At 47.2% G+C, this 18,954-nt stretch overlaps 1 protein-coding gene across 1 annotated transcript in view; it reads left to right on the top strand.

Annotated features, from left to right (window-relative positions):
* The first annotated feature begins 3,649 nt into the window (after window positions 1–3,649).
* Window positions 3,650–18,954, top strand: part of LOC119100300 (glutamate receptor ionotropic, kainate 2-like) — a 38,034-nt gene continuing 22,729 nt past the window's right edge. The window contains exons 1-4 of the mRNA XM_037223406.1: window positions 3,650–3,758; window positions 14,520–14,675; window positions 16,154–16,338; window positions 16,877–17,037. Coding sequence (XP_037079301.1) covers window positions 3,650–3,758; window positions 14,520–14,675; window positions 16,154–16,338; window positions 16,877–17,037 — 611 coding nt within the window. The remainder of the gene's footprint in view (window positions 3,759–14,519; window positions 14,676–16,153; window positions 16,339–16,876; window positions 17,038–18,954) is intronic.

Below are 18,954 nucleotides of genomic sequence, written 5' to 3'. Positions count from 1 at the left end.
ACACTACCCACAAAATTGGCATTGCCACTTATTATCGTGATAGGAAAGTCTCCAACTTTCTTATTAGAAACAGCACTGACAAACCCAACGACCTAAAATACACCTAAGTAGTGAATCCCTTGAAATGCAATCCTGAAGGCTTCCAGCTCCTTTCCATACGCACACGTTTGGCACAACGACAGCGACACTCTCACTACGCTTGACAATGCACTCACGTGAAGGGGCACCTCTGGAGCACATGACAGTGCACTTACGTGACGGGGCACCTCTGGAGCACATAACAGTGCACTCACGTGACGGGGCACCTCTGGAGCTCATGACAGTGAACTCACGTGACGGGGCACCTCTGGAGCACATGACAGTGCACTCACGTGACGGGGCACCTCTGGAGCTCATGACAGTGCACTCACGTGACGGGGCACCTCTGGAGCACATGACAATGCACTCACGTGACGGGGCACCTCTGGAGCTCATGACAGTGCACTCACGTGACGGGGCACCTCTGGAGCTCATGACAGTGCACTCACGTGATGGGGCACCTCTGGAGCACATGACAGTGAACTCACGTGACGGGGCACCTCTGGAGCTCATGACAGTGCACTCACGTGACGGGGCACCTCTGGAGCTCATGACAGTGCACTCACGTGATGGGGCACCTCTGGAGCTCATGACAGTGCACTCACGTGACGGGGGACCTCTGGAGCACATGACAATGCACTCACGTGACGGGGGACCTCTGGAGCACATGCGACACGAACAGGACAGGACATTGATGAGACAACTGACGGAAAACACTGGTACTCTTCAGGTGTGCATTGACGGAAGACGCCTTCAGCTTTGGGAAGGCAAAGTAAAGAAAGAACTCTTTCCAGCCCCAAACAAACAACTAATTATTGCACAAACCTTGAGTCATTGGGTGCTGGGCGGCAGGTACTGTACATGTAATGGTGGCGCTGTGTCTGCATTGTCTTTATTATAGATGTATTGTAGATATATTCAGGCAACGATAAGAATAGTGGTTTGCTATTCACAAAAATATGTTTTTTATGATAATGATGCACACCTTTCATCCTTAAAAGCTCAAAACTTAATTACTGTTCCATTTGCATTTATCCGACAGTGATATAAGGTTTCGAGACGCTAAAATGAACAGATCGACGAATATATGCGTGATTTTGCACGAACAGTCTTTTACACTGGTACGTTAAATGCCTGGAAACTCGAACGATGCATCAAAAAGTATGTCGATGATCAACGATCGTTTTTAGTCACACACACACACACACACACACACACACACACACACACACACACACACACACACACACACACACACACACACACACACACACACACACACACACACACACACACACACACACACACACACACACACACACACATATGTATATATATATATATATATATATATATATATATATATAGCTTTATACCTTATACATGTATATATATATATATACCTTTATATATATATATATATATATATATATATATACCTTTATATATATATATATATATATATATATATATATAATGACATAAAACTACAGTTTGAAATATCATGTGCGTAACAACAGCAATCACACATGCAAGCCAGGTGGCTCACAGCCTCTTATGAGCGGACCTGATTTGTGAAGTTGACAGAGTGCACATCAAAAGATGCATGATGCAATGCATCATGCATAATGATGCATTGCGTATCAAAAGATGATGGTTGGGCATATTTGAGGGGAGACAAAACACACCGATTTGGTGGATAAGTTTGGCAACAAAAATGCATATTTTCATGTGGCGTTTGGTACCAAAAATGCCTTTGAATGAATTTTTTGTTGACGGCCACGACAAGATATTACAACGTACTATGCTCAATCTGCCATGAAATATTCATGGAAATGCATTTGGTACACAACATCAGCAAGCCTTTCCGTCAAGACCCTTCGCCGTACTCTATAGCACCTTATCGTTTGTTGGCTTCATCCCGATGAAGACGATGACAAAAATCCTATGATATCTAGTCGGTCGCTCGACTTACTGACAGGTCGGCGACAAATCAGTGTATTTTCTATGACGCGGCTGTTTGGCCGATTCGTTGACTTTGCCATCCAACTCTCAGTGTCCCAAACTAGACAGGAAAAAGTACCAAAGAAGACAAATATGGCGGTTCATTTGGTCGCAAGGGTATGATTCATTCATTGTGATGCGACTTGTATAAGACAGGCGGTGACTTCCAACGCACTGCGACTTTGCAAGCGGCCTTTGCATGGCAGCTCCCCTTGCAGTTCTCATCACACCTGCCCAGCTTTAACTTTCGACCACTTCTGACTTCATTGGCGATGCCGCGATTCAGCATCCTGCCCTTCTTCTTCCTTTCCAGGCAGCGTAGAAGCCCAGTTTAGGCCTGTATATATCGATTGTTGGGGCGCGGCAAAAGGCGCCCACAAGAAAGCACATGGGGCAGGATTGGAACATGCATGAGGCATGGTGGAGAGTGTGACGATGGTTGAGGTGGGGCTCGAGGTGCACACGTGGTTCTGATAAGGGGACATAGCTATCTCAATGAGGTCCTCGTATCGGACGCATCCCCAAGTTCCGCCTGTCACCGGGCCGACTTCTGTCCTGTAATCAGCTGTCCAAGCTGTCAATGTTCTCCGTAATCTTTTCGCGGTCGAGGAAAACAAATCCAACTGCAGATCTACATTAAATGTGAGATCCTGGCAAGTCCCGAAGGTGGAAGAGGTCTATTTTTGTGATTGGACCATCCCATAGTCTAAGGCCGATATACCTTCACTCTTAGTAGTAGCAGTGGTCCTGAGATTAGCTGAAACTTTAATGATATTGTGAAAATGAGCGTTTCGGTTGTGTGCATGACATTGACATTTACGGGGACGAACGGACTTTCTGAGATCCTCCGATTTCTAATGGCGCTACGGAACATTTCCTTCATAGCCATTTTATGTCAGATGGTGTCGCGTTACGTTGCTGGCGGCAGTTTTGCCAGCATAAATTTGGTCCATGACAAAAACACACTTTCCCACCCCTGCATAGATCTTTTCATCTTTGGCCCTTCTTTTATCCTTGCCGGCAGCAACGATCCCATTGTTTCAGTTTCCCCGTCGTTCTCCTCCCTCCAATCGCCAGTTTGGCACCCAGATCATCAGCTAGCTCACCAGCATGAAATCTGAGTAAAACCCAGATTTGCACTTCCCAATGTTTCTTGGTAGCAAAAATGTTGTTGCTTGAGGATAGTTGCGATCATGCACGATGCAGATGATGCAGCTGTAGTTCATGTATGATACAAATACAAATTGATGGAAGAACGGATACATGACTTCCGTAACAAGAAATTGACAGTATGACAGCGCTGTTGTGACCCGTTCGGGTACAGAGTGATAACGAGTCATACACGTCCACAAAGGCATCATTCGTGTGCGGTCGTGTTATCACACCCCCCAGAGACAGAGTCTGCCTGGTCGGTGCGTCAGCCGGCACCGTCCACCACCTCACGTGCGGAGGGCCCGGCCGGCTTGGTCCTCCAAGAGAGCGAGCCGGGCCTGCGCGCTGACGTCGTGGTTGGACCGGCCGCCCGGACGGCGCAGAGCGTGGGCACGCGCCGTCCGGGTCGGTCGGCATGGCAGCCGTCCGCGTCAGGCCTTCGGCACGGGCTCGGCTCTGGACGCGACTGTGGCTCGGGGCGCTGGCAGGCGCCGCTTCGGCCGCGCCGGACCTGGTGCGGATAGGTGAGCGCCTGCACCAGACCTGGTGGGGAGAGGTGAGCGGCCGCACCGGACCTGGTGCGGATAGGTGAGCGGCCGCACCGGACCTGGTTCAGATGGGTGAGCGGCAACGATGGACATGATTCAGATGGGTGAGCGCCTGCACCGGACCTGGTGCGGATAGGTGAGCAGCCGCTGTTCTAGCAGACTGAACGCGGTGCGTGGCGAGACGACCTGGGCAGCAGCAGCACTTAATGTCCGTAACTAAAATCAAGGCTTTGCGTAACCCTCATCATTGCCAAAAGCATGCTGCTACGAACCTATGTGGTGGGGTAGGGATAACACTTTTTAAAACTGGTTGGTGGGAAATGGCTGAGCCGATAAGGTTGACCTAACCTAATCCCCAAACCTGCTTTTTGTGTGATGAGGGCGCTGGCGCCATCTGCTCAAAATCACATGACAAACCTATGGGGATATCTGTCAGCCGGTCACCAGGCTCAGGTCGGTATAAACAGCACTTTATGCCAGTAAGGGTCAGTGACATCGCAACTTGTGAAAGGTTATGGTGGGAATGCGTCTCTTTCCCTGCAACGCGGTAGACGAGCACAGTTTTCGACCTCGCAGAAGTTGGGAGGACCAGTTTATTCTCGTTTCTCGGTAGCGGAGCCCATGTTTCGGTCTCACACTACCGGTTTACGAATGATATCATATGAAGCTGACGGTTGTCTTCACCCCGTACTCCTGACCAGGCGGTGCACCTGCGGGACATTCTTTACGGTGTTTTACTTCCTTACCCGTGGTCTGCCGATGAAGGCGTAAATCACCCATCGTTGCATGTCGCCCGGGCCAGGCCCCTTGTCTTCCAGAGAAGCTGCATAAATTGATAGACGTCTCAGCACCCCCGTACGATGCTCCCGCAGCCCATCGTGGAAACCTTTAAAGTTCAGCCCATTGGCGCCCGACCTCCATCGGACTGCGAGCTAATAAGGCCTGCCTATACGTTCGCCGCGGCCAGCAGCCGCCGTAAAATTCCTGCCGCTCTCCGCTGCGGGCTCGCGGCCAATTCTCTCTCGGGGGTGTGGGTGGGAGAGGGAGAGGAGTGATGCACGATATGTTTGCCGCAAAAGGCGGCTTAGTGACCCAAGTCCGACTCCCGCGAATTAAATTTGTGTCAGACTGACTGGAAGAAGCCAAAAATGTCAGTTTTCGTGGCCGTACTCGCATAATGTGATACAGGATCCGTACAACGCTTCCAGTCGGATAATGAACAAATATTTTTTCGCCGTAAAACCTGGGTGATGTGCCATAAAAGGTTCTTTCACATGGATCCGTTCTGTTGGTTGTCTAAGACACTTAACGGGCAACACACTGCAATCTTAATTTACATATTTAAACCCGTACAGTTTGAAATATTTTGGAATTGCTTATAACAAGTAACACACATTTTAATTATCTGAGTATATTTCGTGGCTTCTAACCCACATTTTAAACATCTGAGTACATACCGTGACTAGTAAGACACTTTTCAACATCATGGTACATATCTTGGTTAGTAAAGCACGTTGTGAGCGTTTGGGTACATGTCATCGCTAGTGAAGCACATTTCGCACATCTGAGAACATACTGTGACTAGTAAAGCACATCTCGAGCACTTGTGTACATATCATGACAATTGAGGTAAAAGTTGAGCATCTGAGCACATCGCATGGCTCGAAAAGCATATTTTGAGCATTTAAGAGCATGCCATGGCTAGTAAGGCACATTCTGTAAATATGAGTGCATCTTACAGCTAGTAAAGCATATCTTGGACATCTGAGCATACCTCATGATTAGTAAGACACATATGGAACATCTGAATACACATGATTGGCTAGTAAAGCACACTTTCATTGTGACGCCATCGTCGGTGTTATATTTCCGAGAGAATACACCCGTGAGTGCAAAAGTCTGTTCGGTCTGTGCTGACAACTTAAATACGCACGGTGATGGCCATTTCGGCTACGGCACAAGATGAATGCCGTAAGGGATCATGTATACTGACCATATGTGGTCAGGAACGTTTACAGCCGTCATTTTAGTCAGATATCTGTCATTCCTATCGTACACCAACCATGTGCAAAAATGTGCCTTCCATATGTCACTTTGTCATTTTTGTGTAGGTGTTATTTGACAGCATAAAAACGAGACAACCTGACTTGCAAAAAACATGATTATTACAAACAAACCATAAAGTCAAAAGCAGATGAATGAAAGAGGCGGATAGAAATCAAGAAACTGGAGCGCTGCATAGCACGGAGAGGATACCCTGGAGACACGCCATCAGAGGCGGAGGGGGGGGGGGACAAGGAGCATCTAGCGTGCTAGGTGTAACCATACATGCAAAAGTCGGTGGAGATGGTTTCAAGCCTTGAAATCGAAGGAAATGTGTCATTTTTTGCATATTGCTAACTTATTGCACGCGTTCGCCAATCCAGTTATTTATGCATGCATCCTAGGCTGTCCCACGGGTCTAATATGGGGTTGGGATTATAAAAAAACATTTCTTTGGCATATGTTCCCCGCAGACCTCATATCTCAGCATACGGATCCAAGACGCCAGTTGACAAGGTGCTTTAAGTCAACACAGGCCATCATTGCAAGATTACGAATATATTTGCGAGTTGCTGGTTCGTCTTTGTACCACCCACGTAGAATGCATTAATTATTTTCCTATTTTCTTTCTTACCTTGTTTGACCTTTCTGTGTGGCCAAAATCCATCCAAATGAGAACACAAGTGTGCGATTTCACAGCAATGGTGACCTGTAATATTTTGGTCAACGTTCAACCATCTGAATATGTAGCACTTGACTTTGGTCTATGGAAGCTGTTTGCCACCCTCTCCCAGCATTGAAACGCAGTGACCTAACGTAATTTCTTAACTTGAATCTGACTGGACTAGCCAGTTGTAAAGCCTAGCCATCTATTGCGACTGGACATGCATATCTTTTTGGTATTGAAACTACTTTTTGAAAAATGACAAGTCCTTTGAGGCTCCTTAGTCCTCGTTTGAAAAGCTGGCTGTTATCAGGACGTGCGGAAGTAACTTAACCCTCATTGCAATACAGCTGCGAAGGAAGAGATTGAACGTCTTTGTCATTCTGCTCGATGAATGGTTCTGTATCAAATATGGGGATGTTTTAAAAACACGAGGCTGGCAAACACCATAGCTGAAAGCATGCTGAATCGTGCACAGTTACCCTGAAAAGCAAAGAAGGTGCAGATGTTTTCCTGATCAGTAAAACAGGTGCAGAAATGCTCGTGATCAGTGAAAAATCGCGCAGTTTAGAGGCATGCTTTTAATAAAAGGTCAAAGTGTGATAGGCAAAAATACAGTAACTGTACAGAAGACGCGTCCATCCATATATGTGCACAAATAAAAGTGATGCGGAAAATCAACGGCACAGCTCCTTTTGAATTTTTTTTCGCCCCTGTAGATATAAGCCATTTTTGTTCAATACATGATGTGCAAAAGAGAGCTTGCTTCAGCGTGATTATCCTATTTGTGCCCATTTTTGACCAATAGGAAAAACAACCAGTGCAAGCAAATCCCACATTCCAACACGGTGAAAATGCGATGTCGCGTTTGTTGCAATAGATAGCAGTGGAGTGTTCTTGGTGTTTCAGTGGTGTCCAGATAGAAAGTTTGGTGTTTTGTATATGAACCACATATATTTAAGAACATCGAGAGGATCTGAATCCAATCAAGGTGAACAGACATCGAACACTAAGTGTGTCGTTAGCTGACCGCTTAGCGAAAGTGTACCAACTGTGGGGCATGTCTCAGAAAGCACGTTCTGGTGGCACCTCAGGTCCAGTTATATCCGATAAAAGTACTGGGCAGTGCCAGTAAAGCACCAACAAGGCACAAGGACCAAATTCATTTTTGCTATTTCTGAATAAAAGTTACGCGGTCAGCGCCTTGTAAGAAGTAGACTTCTTCCTCTCTTGGTACACCAATAATACAGCCTTAGTTCGCAACAGCTCATGACGAAGGAATCTGCTGAGAGCCGCCGTCATCTGGTACCGACTAGACGTACTTCTTTTGGGCTCTTTTAGTCCGTCTTTTACGGGTCTGCCGGCTTTAAAGTGGCACCTTTATTAGTAGGAATGATATCAAGGGAAATGCACACTTATTATTGATGCGGCGGGTGGCATAAGTCATTGACCGAGAAGTGTATTGGCGTAAGCTCGGGCCGGCGCGTCGCTGGACGATGTGACATGTCTGCTTTACAAAGCCAAAGTGTGTTTCGTTGATACCCGAAGTGTTAACGCCACAGGATGAATAGAGAAAGTTAAATCGAGAATTTCGAGAAAGCTGACATTCCGATGAAATCGGACGCGTCTGATCTAGCAATGCATGGAAAGTATAAAAATGTGGCATGATACCTTCATTGTACCGAACTGAGGCAACCTAGGCACCGGCAAACAAGTATTTCTTGTTAGACATCGAATGCGAATGTCACTGTTTTTCTGTTACTTTTTTTAGTTCAACTACCCTCGTAATACTGATGGGTAGGACCTAAAACCCGGATACTCCAGATAGCGTAGAAATACTGTCTCCTACCAAGACTTCGGCGAGACGGCGAATCTAGTAATCCCTTCCCTGGTGTCATAGTTTTTCGTTTAGCATTACACTTCAACACAGGAAAGCAGAGTATGAACCAATTCGGAATGTGCTTTTCTGACAATAAATGGTGTCTTGTATAACCGTTGAGTGTTAATCCTTTTTCCGCCTACTCATTCTGGATGCTATAAAACCAAGCGCGAATTAACATATATGGCCGCAATCTGCAACGGCGTTTTGCTAATTGATATGCGGCAGAGGCTGGCGAGCATTGGCTGCCCATGATAAGTAAAGGTCCCGCTCTTTTGCCAGGGGATGTATATTCCTTTGGTGTGGATCTTTTGAGTGGGGAACAGGGCTGCCAGCCAAGAATTCGGACTACTCGGACTGATTTCCCCGCCGAGCTGCCGTTTTGGATGAGAGACGGTGCGGGGCTGGCGGGCCCGGTTTCGGCTGCAGCCCCCTGATCATCGGATGGTCCGACCGTCGGCCGCCCTCGTCTGCGTGCCGTCACGCACGACTGAACGCCCCCGCCGCCACGGCCGGGTGCGACGAGCCGCCCGTTTTATTGGGCCGCCCGGCAGGCCCGCTGCCAGAAAACCCGGCCGAGTAAAAAGGCCAGCCGAGAACAGGTCTCTGGCGCTGCTGAACTGCAGGACTGGCAGGTTAGCCAAACGCGAATGTGTGAGCCAAACGCTGGGGGCGTCTTGAAGTTCAGCCCAGTTCCAAGTAAACGGCAGGCTTGCGATTGGTCGCAGCATACGCGTGCCAGAAAATGCTGTACCGCAGTATCCATGTGCTCCACGGTACAGTATATGCACACAGGTCTTCCGCTTGACACCCTGTCGCGTGGCTGCTTCCAAAATATTATCCCAAAAACATGAAGGCTTCTCCGCGGGTCGAAGGTTGGGAAACTTTCCATGGAGTTCCGAGGTTTTGTTTGAGGCAACGCTCACAGCCCCAATCAAAATATTCATAAAATTGAAGCTATGCCTCCTTCCTCGAAACCCATGCGGCTCGGACTCATTTTGATAGCATGACTTTACAAAAACTTTTAATGAATATGAAATGGAGCAGCGTCGCGAGGTTGCACCGTTTTGCTGTGGCGAGCTTTGATTTTGTTCAGTTTGAGTTATTCACTGATCGATCAGATAAAAGCGATATAATTCCGCACAGTTGTGCGCGTGCCACTCTTGTTGCTGACTATCCACACTGTGTTTCTTGAAAGATATAGTGTGATATTGGTAATTTTCACCACATTTGGGCGTCATTAAAGTAGCAGACAACTTTTCCACTCAGGTTTTTATCAACACCTCTTACACGTATACAAATACGTCACCACATTTATCCTGAACGGAAGCGCATCGAGCGTGAGGACGCTCGCAATTACGCGACGATGTAAGACAGTTCATACATCGTGACGGAGATTGAATCTTGCGCGCCACATACCGCGCTACATCAACAATTAACTGCATCCGCTCACATACGCCAATAGTATTGACGCTTAAGTCAATGGCATTGATATGACTACGGTTGTAGATGCTGTGAATGGAATATTTTTTTAGGTTTTTGATGGCGGTTCAAGTGTTTATGAGGCGAGTGATATGTTCCTTTGTCAACGTTGCTATTCGTGCACCCGTTGTTCACTAGTATTTATTTTACACGGCTCAGTTCAGCGTGTAAAAGCTCATAGTTTCAACACGTACGCAGTGCCCTACGAACAAGGCCTTTAACAACGCTCTTAAACAACGCTCTTTAACAACGCTCTTGATTCAGTTGGTTCAACCCGTTTAAGGAAGAGCAAGTCCTACGCCGACGATAACGGAAACTTAGAAGTCTTGAGTGCACTCCTTTTTATTTGGTGGAAGATACTGTCTCAGCCATGTGGGGTCCCCTGTTGGCATGATGGGACCTCCTGTCAGTGTGATGGGCCTCCTGCCGGCATAATGGAGCTTCTTGATGGCCTCCTAAAGCTTTAAGCGGGAATATTCTTTTCGCCCAGATGGCGCCGGCCGCGAAATGGTATCACAGGCCGGTTACCGGTAAAGCTGCATCGCGACATCTGGCACAAAGACCGCTTGATTGGCATGATAGGATCACAACCTGCATCAGCAAATCTTCAACTGGGCATACAATTGACATCAGAGACGACACCCGTTTGGTACATGGAATCAAATTGGTGGACAAATTTCATAGGAATCCGTACACTGAACTAGCGGGCAGAAGAGGACATAGAGCTGTTTTGTTTTAATACTCCCTCAGCAGCTTACAGCCCGGGTAAATTTTTTGAACTACTAACGCTGTGATGGGTGTAGAAGGATATATGGTGAATGAAGGATATATAAGGATATATATGTATGATGTATGTAGAAGGATACATTCAAAAACAAAATTTAAGCTAAAGACATGGCGTGTATGCACAACTTTCTGCTGAAAACCTAAGCCAGTAATCACTACTGCATGATACCAGCCATTTGCTATCACTTCCTCTAACTTTCACGGCCAAGTTGATGTGATGCAATCACGTTATTAGGAGGATAAATGTTCGGTTACCTTGCTTGAGGAATATAGGTTAATAGCCCATATCTGTCTTTATTTAAAGGGAATGTTCCACCTTGATATGGGGCTTTGAACTGAAATAGTCATCGTGGGAACCTTTTGATGCAGTTCACGGCCATGTCGTTTTTAAAATCCAAAGCCCTCTGGTTCCGGATTTACTCGCCCGTAAAAGTGGCAAAAGCTATATTGAGGGACTATTTTAAAGCCACCTCCGCAATGATGAGGTCAAAGAAACGTCATACGATCGCTGTGATCTTACAGGGTGTTTTCTGCTTATGGTCAAAAACAGCATGGCCGCTGATCCATTCGCAAAAGCGATGATGCAGCGCACATGGTACAATCAGCGGATTAGCTAGTTTATGGGTTAGCTAGGCCTTATAAATTTAGGGAACATCACAGTAATTTTATATATATATATATATATATATATATGTATCTATATATATATATATATATTGTTATATTGTTATATATATATATATATATATATATATATATATTGTTAAGTCTTTGACACACATTCCACGACAAATTTAAATTTTGAACAACAAATTGTGTCCCTCAAGTACAACCTCTTTACCTGCATTTCCATGAACCCCCCCGTTGGGACTTGGTTTAGAAGGGAGCTCACGGTGAAATGCGATGTTATGACCGGAAACCTGTGCAGAACTTGTGAAAAAACCTGCAATTTGGTAGTCTCGCGAGCTGTGCAAGTATGAAATCATACTTATTTTACAAAACAGTGTGAATCAGGGGCTTGAAATGGGTGTGATCACTAGTGGTGCGTGCCAGTGGTATGTATTGATTTTGATGTGATGGGGTGTGTGCGTGCGAGGTTTGTACTTCTGAGAGAGGAGCATTGTTTTGGTATTTTTTAAGTCTCCTGACCCCCAATAAAATGCAATATGTGAACACTTGCCTCTATCTTTTTGTTCGTGTTTGAACAAGACAAGGTGGTGATGCTTGCAAACTGAAAGAAACACTAGCACCTATGTTGCAGAGGTATGCAAAGACATTTTGCTACTTCATTATGACCTTGCCAATATTTTGCACCTATTGAAGCATTACAACATGTAATTAATCCATTGCATGCCATTATATTTGCAATTCATTTTGGCAGTAGGGGTTGGCCTGCACAGCTCATTAATACACATGCTTGGTATAAGTTCACATGATACAGCTATGCAGAATTGTCTTTCCCTTAAGAATTCTGAATTTTATATGCAGGCAAGCATTGCTTGTGAGTGATCAATGTCATAGTCACTGCAACTTGTGAGATGCTGGGTGCTGATAAAGGTGGAGAAGTATTGCTTTCGGTCTCGTGGATAGCACTTAATGACATCTTTATCATGAGCCTTGTGTGCATTAACAGCTTTACTACTTCCTCGCATTTCGCCGATCTAACCATAACTACATGCGCTTGCCATGTCTCCAGAATTTTGCAAGGTCAGCAGGTTTGCAGTGTCATTTCACATGTAATATTTTCCTGTTATATATGTATTATTACTTGCGTGAACATCATTTCTGAGTGAGGCAGCCTGATGGCTGCAGCATGTTGCATGGCTGTAGAAGCAGAAGACGTATTTGCATCTTTGTCACTCGTGTTTTGTGGATTTCCAAAGACGGCTGAGCAAGTGATGTCACTTATGTGTTGTGTGCCTTGCTGAAAGTGATTTGTTTATTGTATCACGTGTTGTGGCCAGCTCATATTTCAGATGCAGAGTTAATGCAAGAATGCATGCTTGACCCATCTTTTCACTATGGAATTTATTATGAAAACAGCAGGGATTGCAATACAAAAACCATATCATAGTTCATTACGCCATGCCCCAGTACAGCACTGAGGTAGTGTCTCAATGACACTGTTGACCCGTGTCATTACGCAATGTATCACATTGGTTGACTACTCTATGTCAAGTCTATGAGATAACAGCTTATTATTTCTGAATTACTGATAAGAACTGATTTGACAACGCCAAATGACAATCAACAGTGAGAATGCTCTTGCACCACATCGGTTATATCAGGGTTCACTAGGAATTGCATAAATAATCCTAAGCAAAAGAAAAACATTTTTGGTAACTCAACCCTACCATCTTTACCGTAGAAATAACAATGTTTTGGCAATCAATTCGTAGCAATGTTACAGATTTATTCCTTTTTTGCATGCAGCTGCATTTCCAGCTATGAATAATAAAGGAAGTAACTACTGTGCAGATCGCATGATATCAATGTCAGGACTACAGCACTGCAGGCAAGGATAAGTTAGGCAACACAGTATTCACATCCTCAACAGCCCTTGGCAGGTTTCGGCACGAGATTCATCACAGCCTTCACAGCATATTGTGCATTTGTATTAATAATCTGCCATAAAAGCTGGCGATCGTTACGTCGCGTATGTCAACCAGCCCACCAAAACTTCTCTTACGACCGGTACCAAGACAAAACATCCACAAACAAGCCATTCACTAATCCGCCGCTCAACACAGCACCCGTGACGGGAATGGCCTGTTGGCGTCAGCTTTCGTGCGTTTCGAGGTATTCTTTAGGTCTGGTTGCTAGATGCTGTCAGGTATTGCTGTCGTCACAAAATCACTCCATGAGGCCATCAAACAATGATGTAATGCGGCGCATTTTTATAAACCTTAAAATTTTGCTACCTAGGGTGTTTTTTAAAGCTTGAAAGCCTATCAATAATTACAAGTAAGCTTTTCCCGTCATATCTGATGCTCATCTCAATATCTCCAGATGTTGAACATTCTCTTTAACGGTCGCTCCGGCGCACTGCCAGAGAGAAACAGAAAACTGGGGTATGTGCTTGCGAAATATGAGCCTTCCGAATTTAAAGAAACCACGTCTCAAAACGCTATTTTGCTAGCTTAAAGAAAGTATCCCACATTTCCAGATATCAAAGGTATTGAGGCAGGCATGAGGTATTGTAGACGAAGCTCACTTATAACTATAAGTACCCTTTAAAGTGCAAAGGGCTGCTCTCAATAACCGAATTTCATAGTCTAGGCAATGAACTCTTCGATACAACACTATTTGAGTACGGCATGGAACGCTTTTCTGACGTTAAAGTCACCGCCAGACTGGGTGTTTGAAATTTTTCTTTGTAGCGGACGGAGCGCGTAAATGTGTATTACTGTGGTTATGTGCGTGCGTCTTGTCCATTTTTCATTGTAGTTTTGTACGTTTTTCCTTGGTGCCTAATTTTTTACTACCATCTGCATTTTTGATTGCTGCACTATTATCAATGCATTTGATTCTCTCGGCATGATGTCTGCCATAACTAGAAGTTGCCTAAATACCATTGTTTTAGTGCCGAAAAATTATGTTCGTTATTTTGCTGGTGATAGCTTTTGAAGGCATGTCACACGGTATTTAGCGTGGAATTTTGCATGCGCGTCCATCGCGCGTGAAAAATAAATAAACGTCCATATACGAGCGTTCCACATCTTTAGACTAAGCCTTTCACTGTTTCTATTTGTCATCGAACTGTATGTGGCCTTTCGGCAAACCCCCTTATGCCTCTAGATTTACCTGTGGCCTAACAATATATGCACGACTCTGCTGGCTCAGTTTCGTAGTTAAGCATGCCCGCCTGACGACGATGTTGCAGTGGGTCTGTTCGACCCGGGAGACGAACGCCAGGAGATAACCTTCCTGCACGCCGTGGATCGGGTCAACCGGGAGCCGGGTCTTCTGCCGGGCGTCCACCTGCAGGGGCTGGTGGAGAGGGTGCCCCTCCACAACAGCTTCCAGGCCACGCGACGAGGTCAGTGTCTTCAAACAGTGCAGTCGCACCCGGCTTGACTGCGATCTTTGCACTGCCCGTGAAAGATCGTCCGCAGAGTAATGTGAAATCCTCTCTTCACCGACGCGTGACGTTCACGCTACACGCAGGGCGAGTGATGTGATGGTCATCATTCCGCAAGGCTTCATCGGGACACAAGTGCCTGTATCAGACTTGTAGGGAGACCCTAGAGGCTTGATGCATTCCATTTTAGCTATGGGTTGATCGAAACCAACCCTCACCGAAGTACGTTAGAAGCATAACCGTCCCGCAGCATGCTTCTCCAGCTATCCCATAGGGTTCACGTGTGAAAGGCCTGCTCTTGGCACAGCTTAAACCGAGTATCATCAACCATTTTCCGTCCAGAGAAGCCAAACTCTCACAGCGTAGTGGACAGGCTGTACTGTCTTCATACACAGTGCGCCGTTGATGCTCCGACTTTCGGGACATACCGCATGGCTTCAATGCATCACGTTAAGTGCCGGAATTCAGAATTGAATGGTTTGCTCAAGGTTGTGCGGTACTGTTTGTTAGCAGCCGATGCATGCTATTGGTGCAATGCAGTAGACCATTCCTTGGGAGTTTCTTGCAAAAATTGTGGAAACAGCATTCATTTAAACTTTACATATCCTTCATCATTGTAAGTTTGCACCACGCTATCTTCAGGTGCAGGTTGCCGAACACAAGCTTATGTTCTATCAATCGGAAATATAGTAATTATTTAGAATTATCTGGTACATTTTTCGCATCACCCTGCAATTTACATACCAAGCTTCAGGCTACCGACACATGTTACGAGAATGGTCATTGACTATTGACATATATACATCATTGCTTTTCTCTACCAAAGTAGCTTGTCTTAACATGACATCTCCTCAAGGCGTTGCGCTTGCCCTGGCTTGGCTGGCTCTGCTCTAATTTGCCCCGACGGGATTGGCTGTGACTGAGGCTGTCCCGGAATGACCAACTTTGCCTCGCTCAGTCCGTCATGACTGGAAGCCTGCCCAAGTCTGTCTGTCCTAAGCAGCCGGCTCAGCGTCAGTCTGTCTGTCCTAACCAGCCGACTCAGCGTCAGTCTGTCTGTCCTAACCAGCCGGCTCAGCGTCAGTCTGTCTGTCCTAACTATCCGGCTTAGCGTCAGTCTGTCTGTCCTAAGCAACCGGTTCAGCGTCAGTCTGTTTCTCCTAGGTGACCAGCCCTGCTCTAGCTTGCCCTGACAGACCGAACATGTTTCAGTGTGTGTTGACTGACTAGTCTGTCTCAGTCTGGTTTGAACGATCAAATCTGTTTTCGTCTTTCTCGACCAACCGGGTGTGTTTCATTCTGTCCTGACTGGCCAGGCCTGTTTCACACTGCTCAGACTGCCCTGGATCGTTTTCTCCATCCTGGCTGACTGACTCCACGCCAGTTTCCCCTGACATGCCGAAAGTTGCCTGTTCTGTCAGTCTGGTCCGTTTCAGTCTGCTTGGCGCTGGAGCGTGGCGTAGCGGCAGTTTTCGGTCCGCAAACCGCCTCCACCTCATGGCACGTGCAGAGCATATGTGACGCCATGGAGGTTCCACATGTGGAGAGCCGCTGGGACTTCCGGCCGCGCCGAGCCGACTTCTCCATCAACATACATCCGCACCCGAGCACCCTCAGCAATGTACGAGCTGGCCTCCTGGTCGCGTATCTGGGCGCCTAAAATGGGTTGCGACCGCATATGGTTTTTTGTGACTGGTTTTTACCAGAAACTCAAGTGCAGTGATCTTTGCAGCTGGATTAGTAGCGACGTAGCCTGATAATTTGGGAGAAAATGAGTCTCTGATGCAGGAATTTCTTGCCAGTCGGTGTCCCATCTGCAGGCTCAACCACTTCCCCTCGCTTTTCCCGTGCTTGATGACACCTGGACCTGTCCTGCGCAAAGGGCAAAAACAGGCCGCAAACGTTCTGCCTCTAATCACACCCGGGCCTGCCCCACGCGACGGGCGAGAACAGGCCACGAACGTTCTGTGCCTGATCATACCCGGGCCTGCCTCGCACGATGGGCGAGAACAGGCCACGAACGTTCTGTGCTTGATCACACGCGGGCCTGTCTCGCACGATGGGCGAGAACAGGCCACGAACGTTCTGTGTCTGATCACGCCCAGGCCTGCCTCGCACGATGGGTGAGAACACTTTGACACCGCTCGGTTCTCGGCCAGGCGTACGTGTCGCTGATCCGCCAGTGGCACTGGCATGCCTTCACTATCGTGTACGAGGACGCCGCAGGCCTGCTGCGCCTGCAGGCGATGTTGCAAGCGCCGACACCCTCCGAGTTCAGCATCACCATCCGCCAGCTGCCCCCACAGTCAGACGACTTCAGGTAAGACCGGTCAGGCGCGCAATGGGCAGGAGAGGACCGAGGCTTTAGGTTCGGCAGGACAGGAGAGGACCAAGGCCTAGGGTTCGGATGGACTGGAGAGGACCAAGCCCTTAGGTTCGGATGGCCTGGAGAGGATCAAAGCCTTAGGTTCGGGTAGACTCGGGAGGACCAGGGCCTAGGGCTCAGACGGACAGGAGAGGAGCAATGCCTAGGGTTCGGATGGACAGTAGAAGACCAGGGCAACGATTCGTATTATCAGGAGAGGACGAAGGCCTTAGGTTCGAATGGGCAGGAGAGGGCCAAGACCTTAGGTTCGGATGGTCAGGGGAGGACGAAGGCCTTAGGTTCGGATGGTCAGAGGAGGACGAAGGCCTTAGGTTCGGATGGTCAGGAGAGGACGAAGGCCTTAGGTTCGGATGGTCAGGAGAGGACAAAGGCCTTAGGTTCGGATGGTCAGGAGAGGACGAAGGCCTTAGGTTCGAATGGTCAAGAGAGGACGAAGGCTTTAGGTTCGGATGGGCAGGAGAGGGCCAAGACCTTAGGTTCGGATGGTCAGGAGAGGACAAAGGCCTTAGGTTCGGATGGGCAGGAGAGGACGAAGGCCTTATGTTCGAATGGTCAGGAGAGGACGAAGGCTTTAGGTTCGGATGGTCAGGAGAGGACGAAGGCCTTAGGTTTGGATGGTCAGGAGAGGACGAAGGCCTTAGGTTCGCATGGTCAGGAGAGGACGAAGGCTTTAGGTCTGGATGGTCAGGAGAGGACGAAGGCCTTAGGTTTGAATGGTCAGGAGAGGACGAAGGCTTTAGGTTCGGATGGGCAGGAGAGGACGAAGGCCTTGGGTTTGAATGGTCAGGAGAGGACGAAGGCTTTAGGTTCGGATGGTCAGGAGAGGACAAAGGCCTTAGGTTTGAATGGTCAGGAGAGGACGAAGGCTTTAGGTTCGAATGGTCAGGAGAGGACAAAGGCTTTAGGTTTGGATGGTCAGGAGAGGACGAAGGCTTTATGTTTGGATGGTCAGGAGAGGACGAAGGCCTTAGGTTTGGATGGTCAGGAGAGGACGAAGGCCTTAGGTTCGAATGGTCAGGAGAGGACTAAGGCCTTAGGTTCGAATGGTCAGGAGATGACGAAGGCCTTAGGTTCGAATGGTCAGGAGAGGACGAAGGTCTTAGGTTCGGATGGTCAGGGGAGGACGAAGGCCTTTGGTTCGGATGGTCAGGGTAGGACAAAGGCATTAGGTTCGGATGGTCAGGGGAGGACAAAGGCTTTAGGTTCGGGCGAGCATACAGCAGGACGGTATCAAGAAAATTGATAAGTTGGTGGAGTTACATACAGTGCGCTGTCTGTATGCTGTCTGCAGGTATTTGTTTGTCGTTTGTTTTGCTCGCTCACTGCAGGGCAATTTAATGTGTCTCCGCTGCAAAAATTTCTGGACTGAGGTAGTGTGGTAAACGGGAAGTGTATTAAAACTACGCGCCTAGAAAACGTCTGGAAAACCAAAGGTATGGGGTTTAAATCCCAGCGGTGCCTGCACATCCCGCTAGGGTGAGAGGCAGGCAATGCCACATAGCCTCAGCAGCTCAGTGTGCGGTGAAGCCACAATGACCTAAATTACTGAATTTGAATAATTACCATGACGCAGAAATCAACGGGCCTTAGCCACGCTTGCGGTAGGCACACGCTCTTTGCTCCATATGTCACATCACTATATGCTCAGTCAAAAGGATATCCAGATAGCATGGATCGGTGCAGAAAACACCCGGTAACCAACACTATGCCGCCAGAGGTGGTTGCTCGTACTCAACACTACTTGCGCTCTCTCGTATCTTCAAATTGCTTTTCTCAGATATCCTTGCATTTCGTGAGTGCTGAAAAAGTTGATACCATTGCATGACACTCAGTTGTGTGGTGACCACAGAG

This window comes from Pollicipes pollicipes, unplaced genomic scaffold (genome assembly GCF_011947565.3).
Source record: "Pollicipes pollicipes isolate AB1234 unplaced genomic scaffold, Ppol_2.1 Scaffold_4881;HRSCAF=5763_pilon_pilon_pilon, whole genome shotgun sequence".
Lineage (NCBI taxonomy): Eukaryota > Metazoa > Arthropoda > Thecostraca > Pollicipedomorpha > Pollicipedidae > Pollicipes > Pollicipes pollicipes.
Note: the sequence above shows the minus strand (reverse complement) of the source record. Positions and strands in the feature narration are given on the sequence as shown.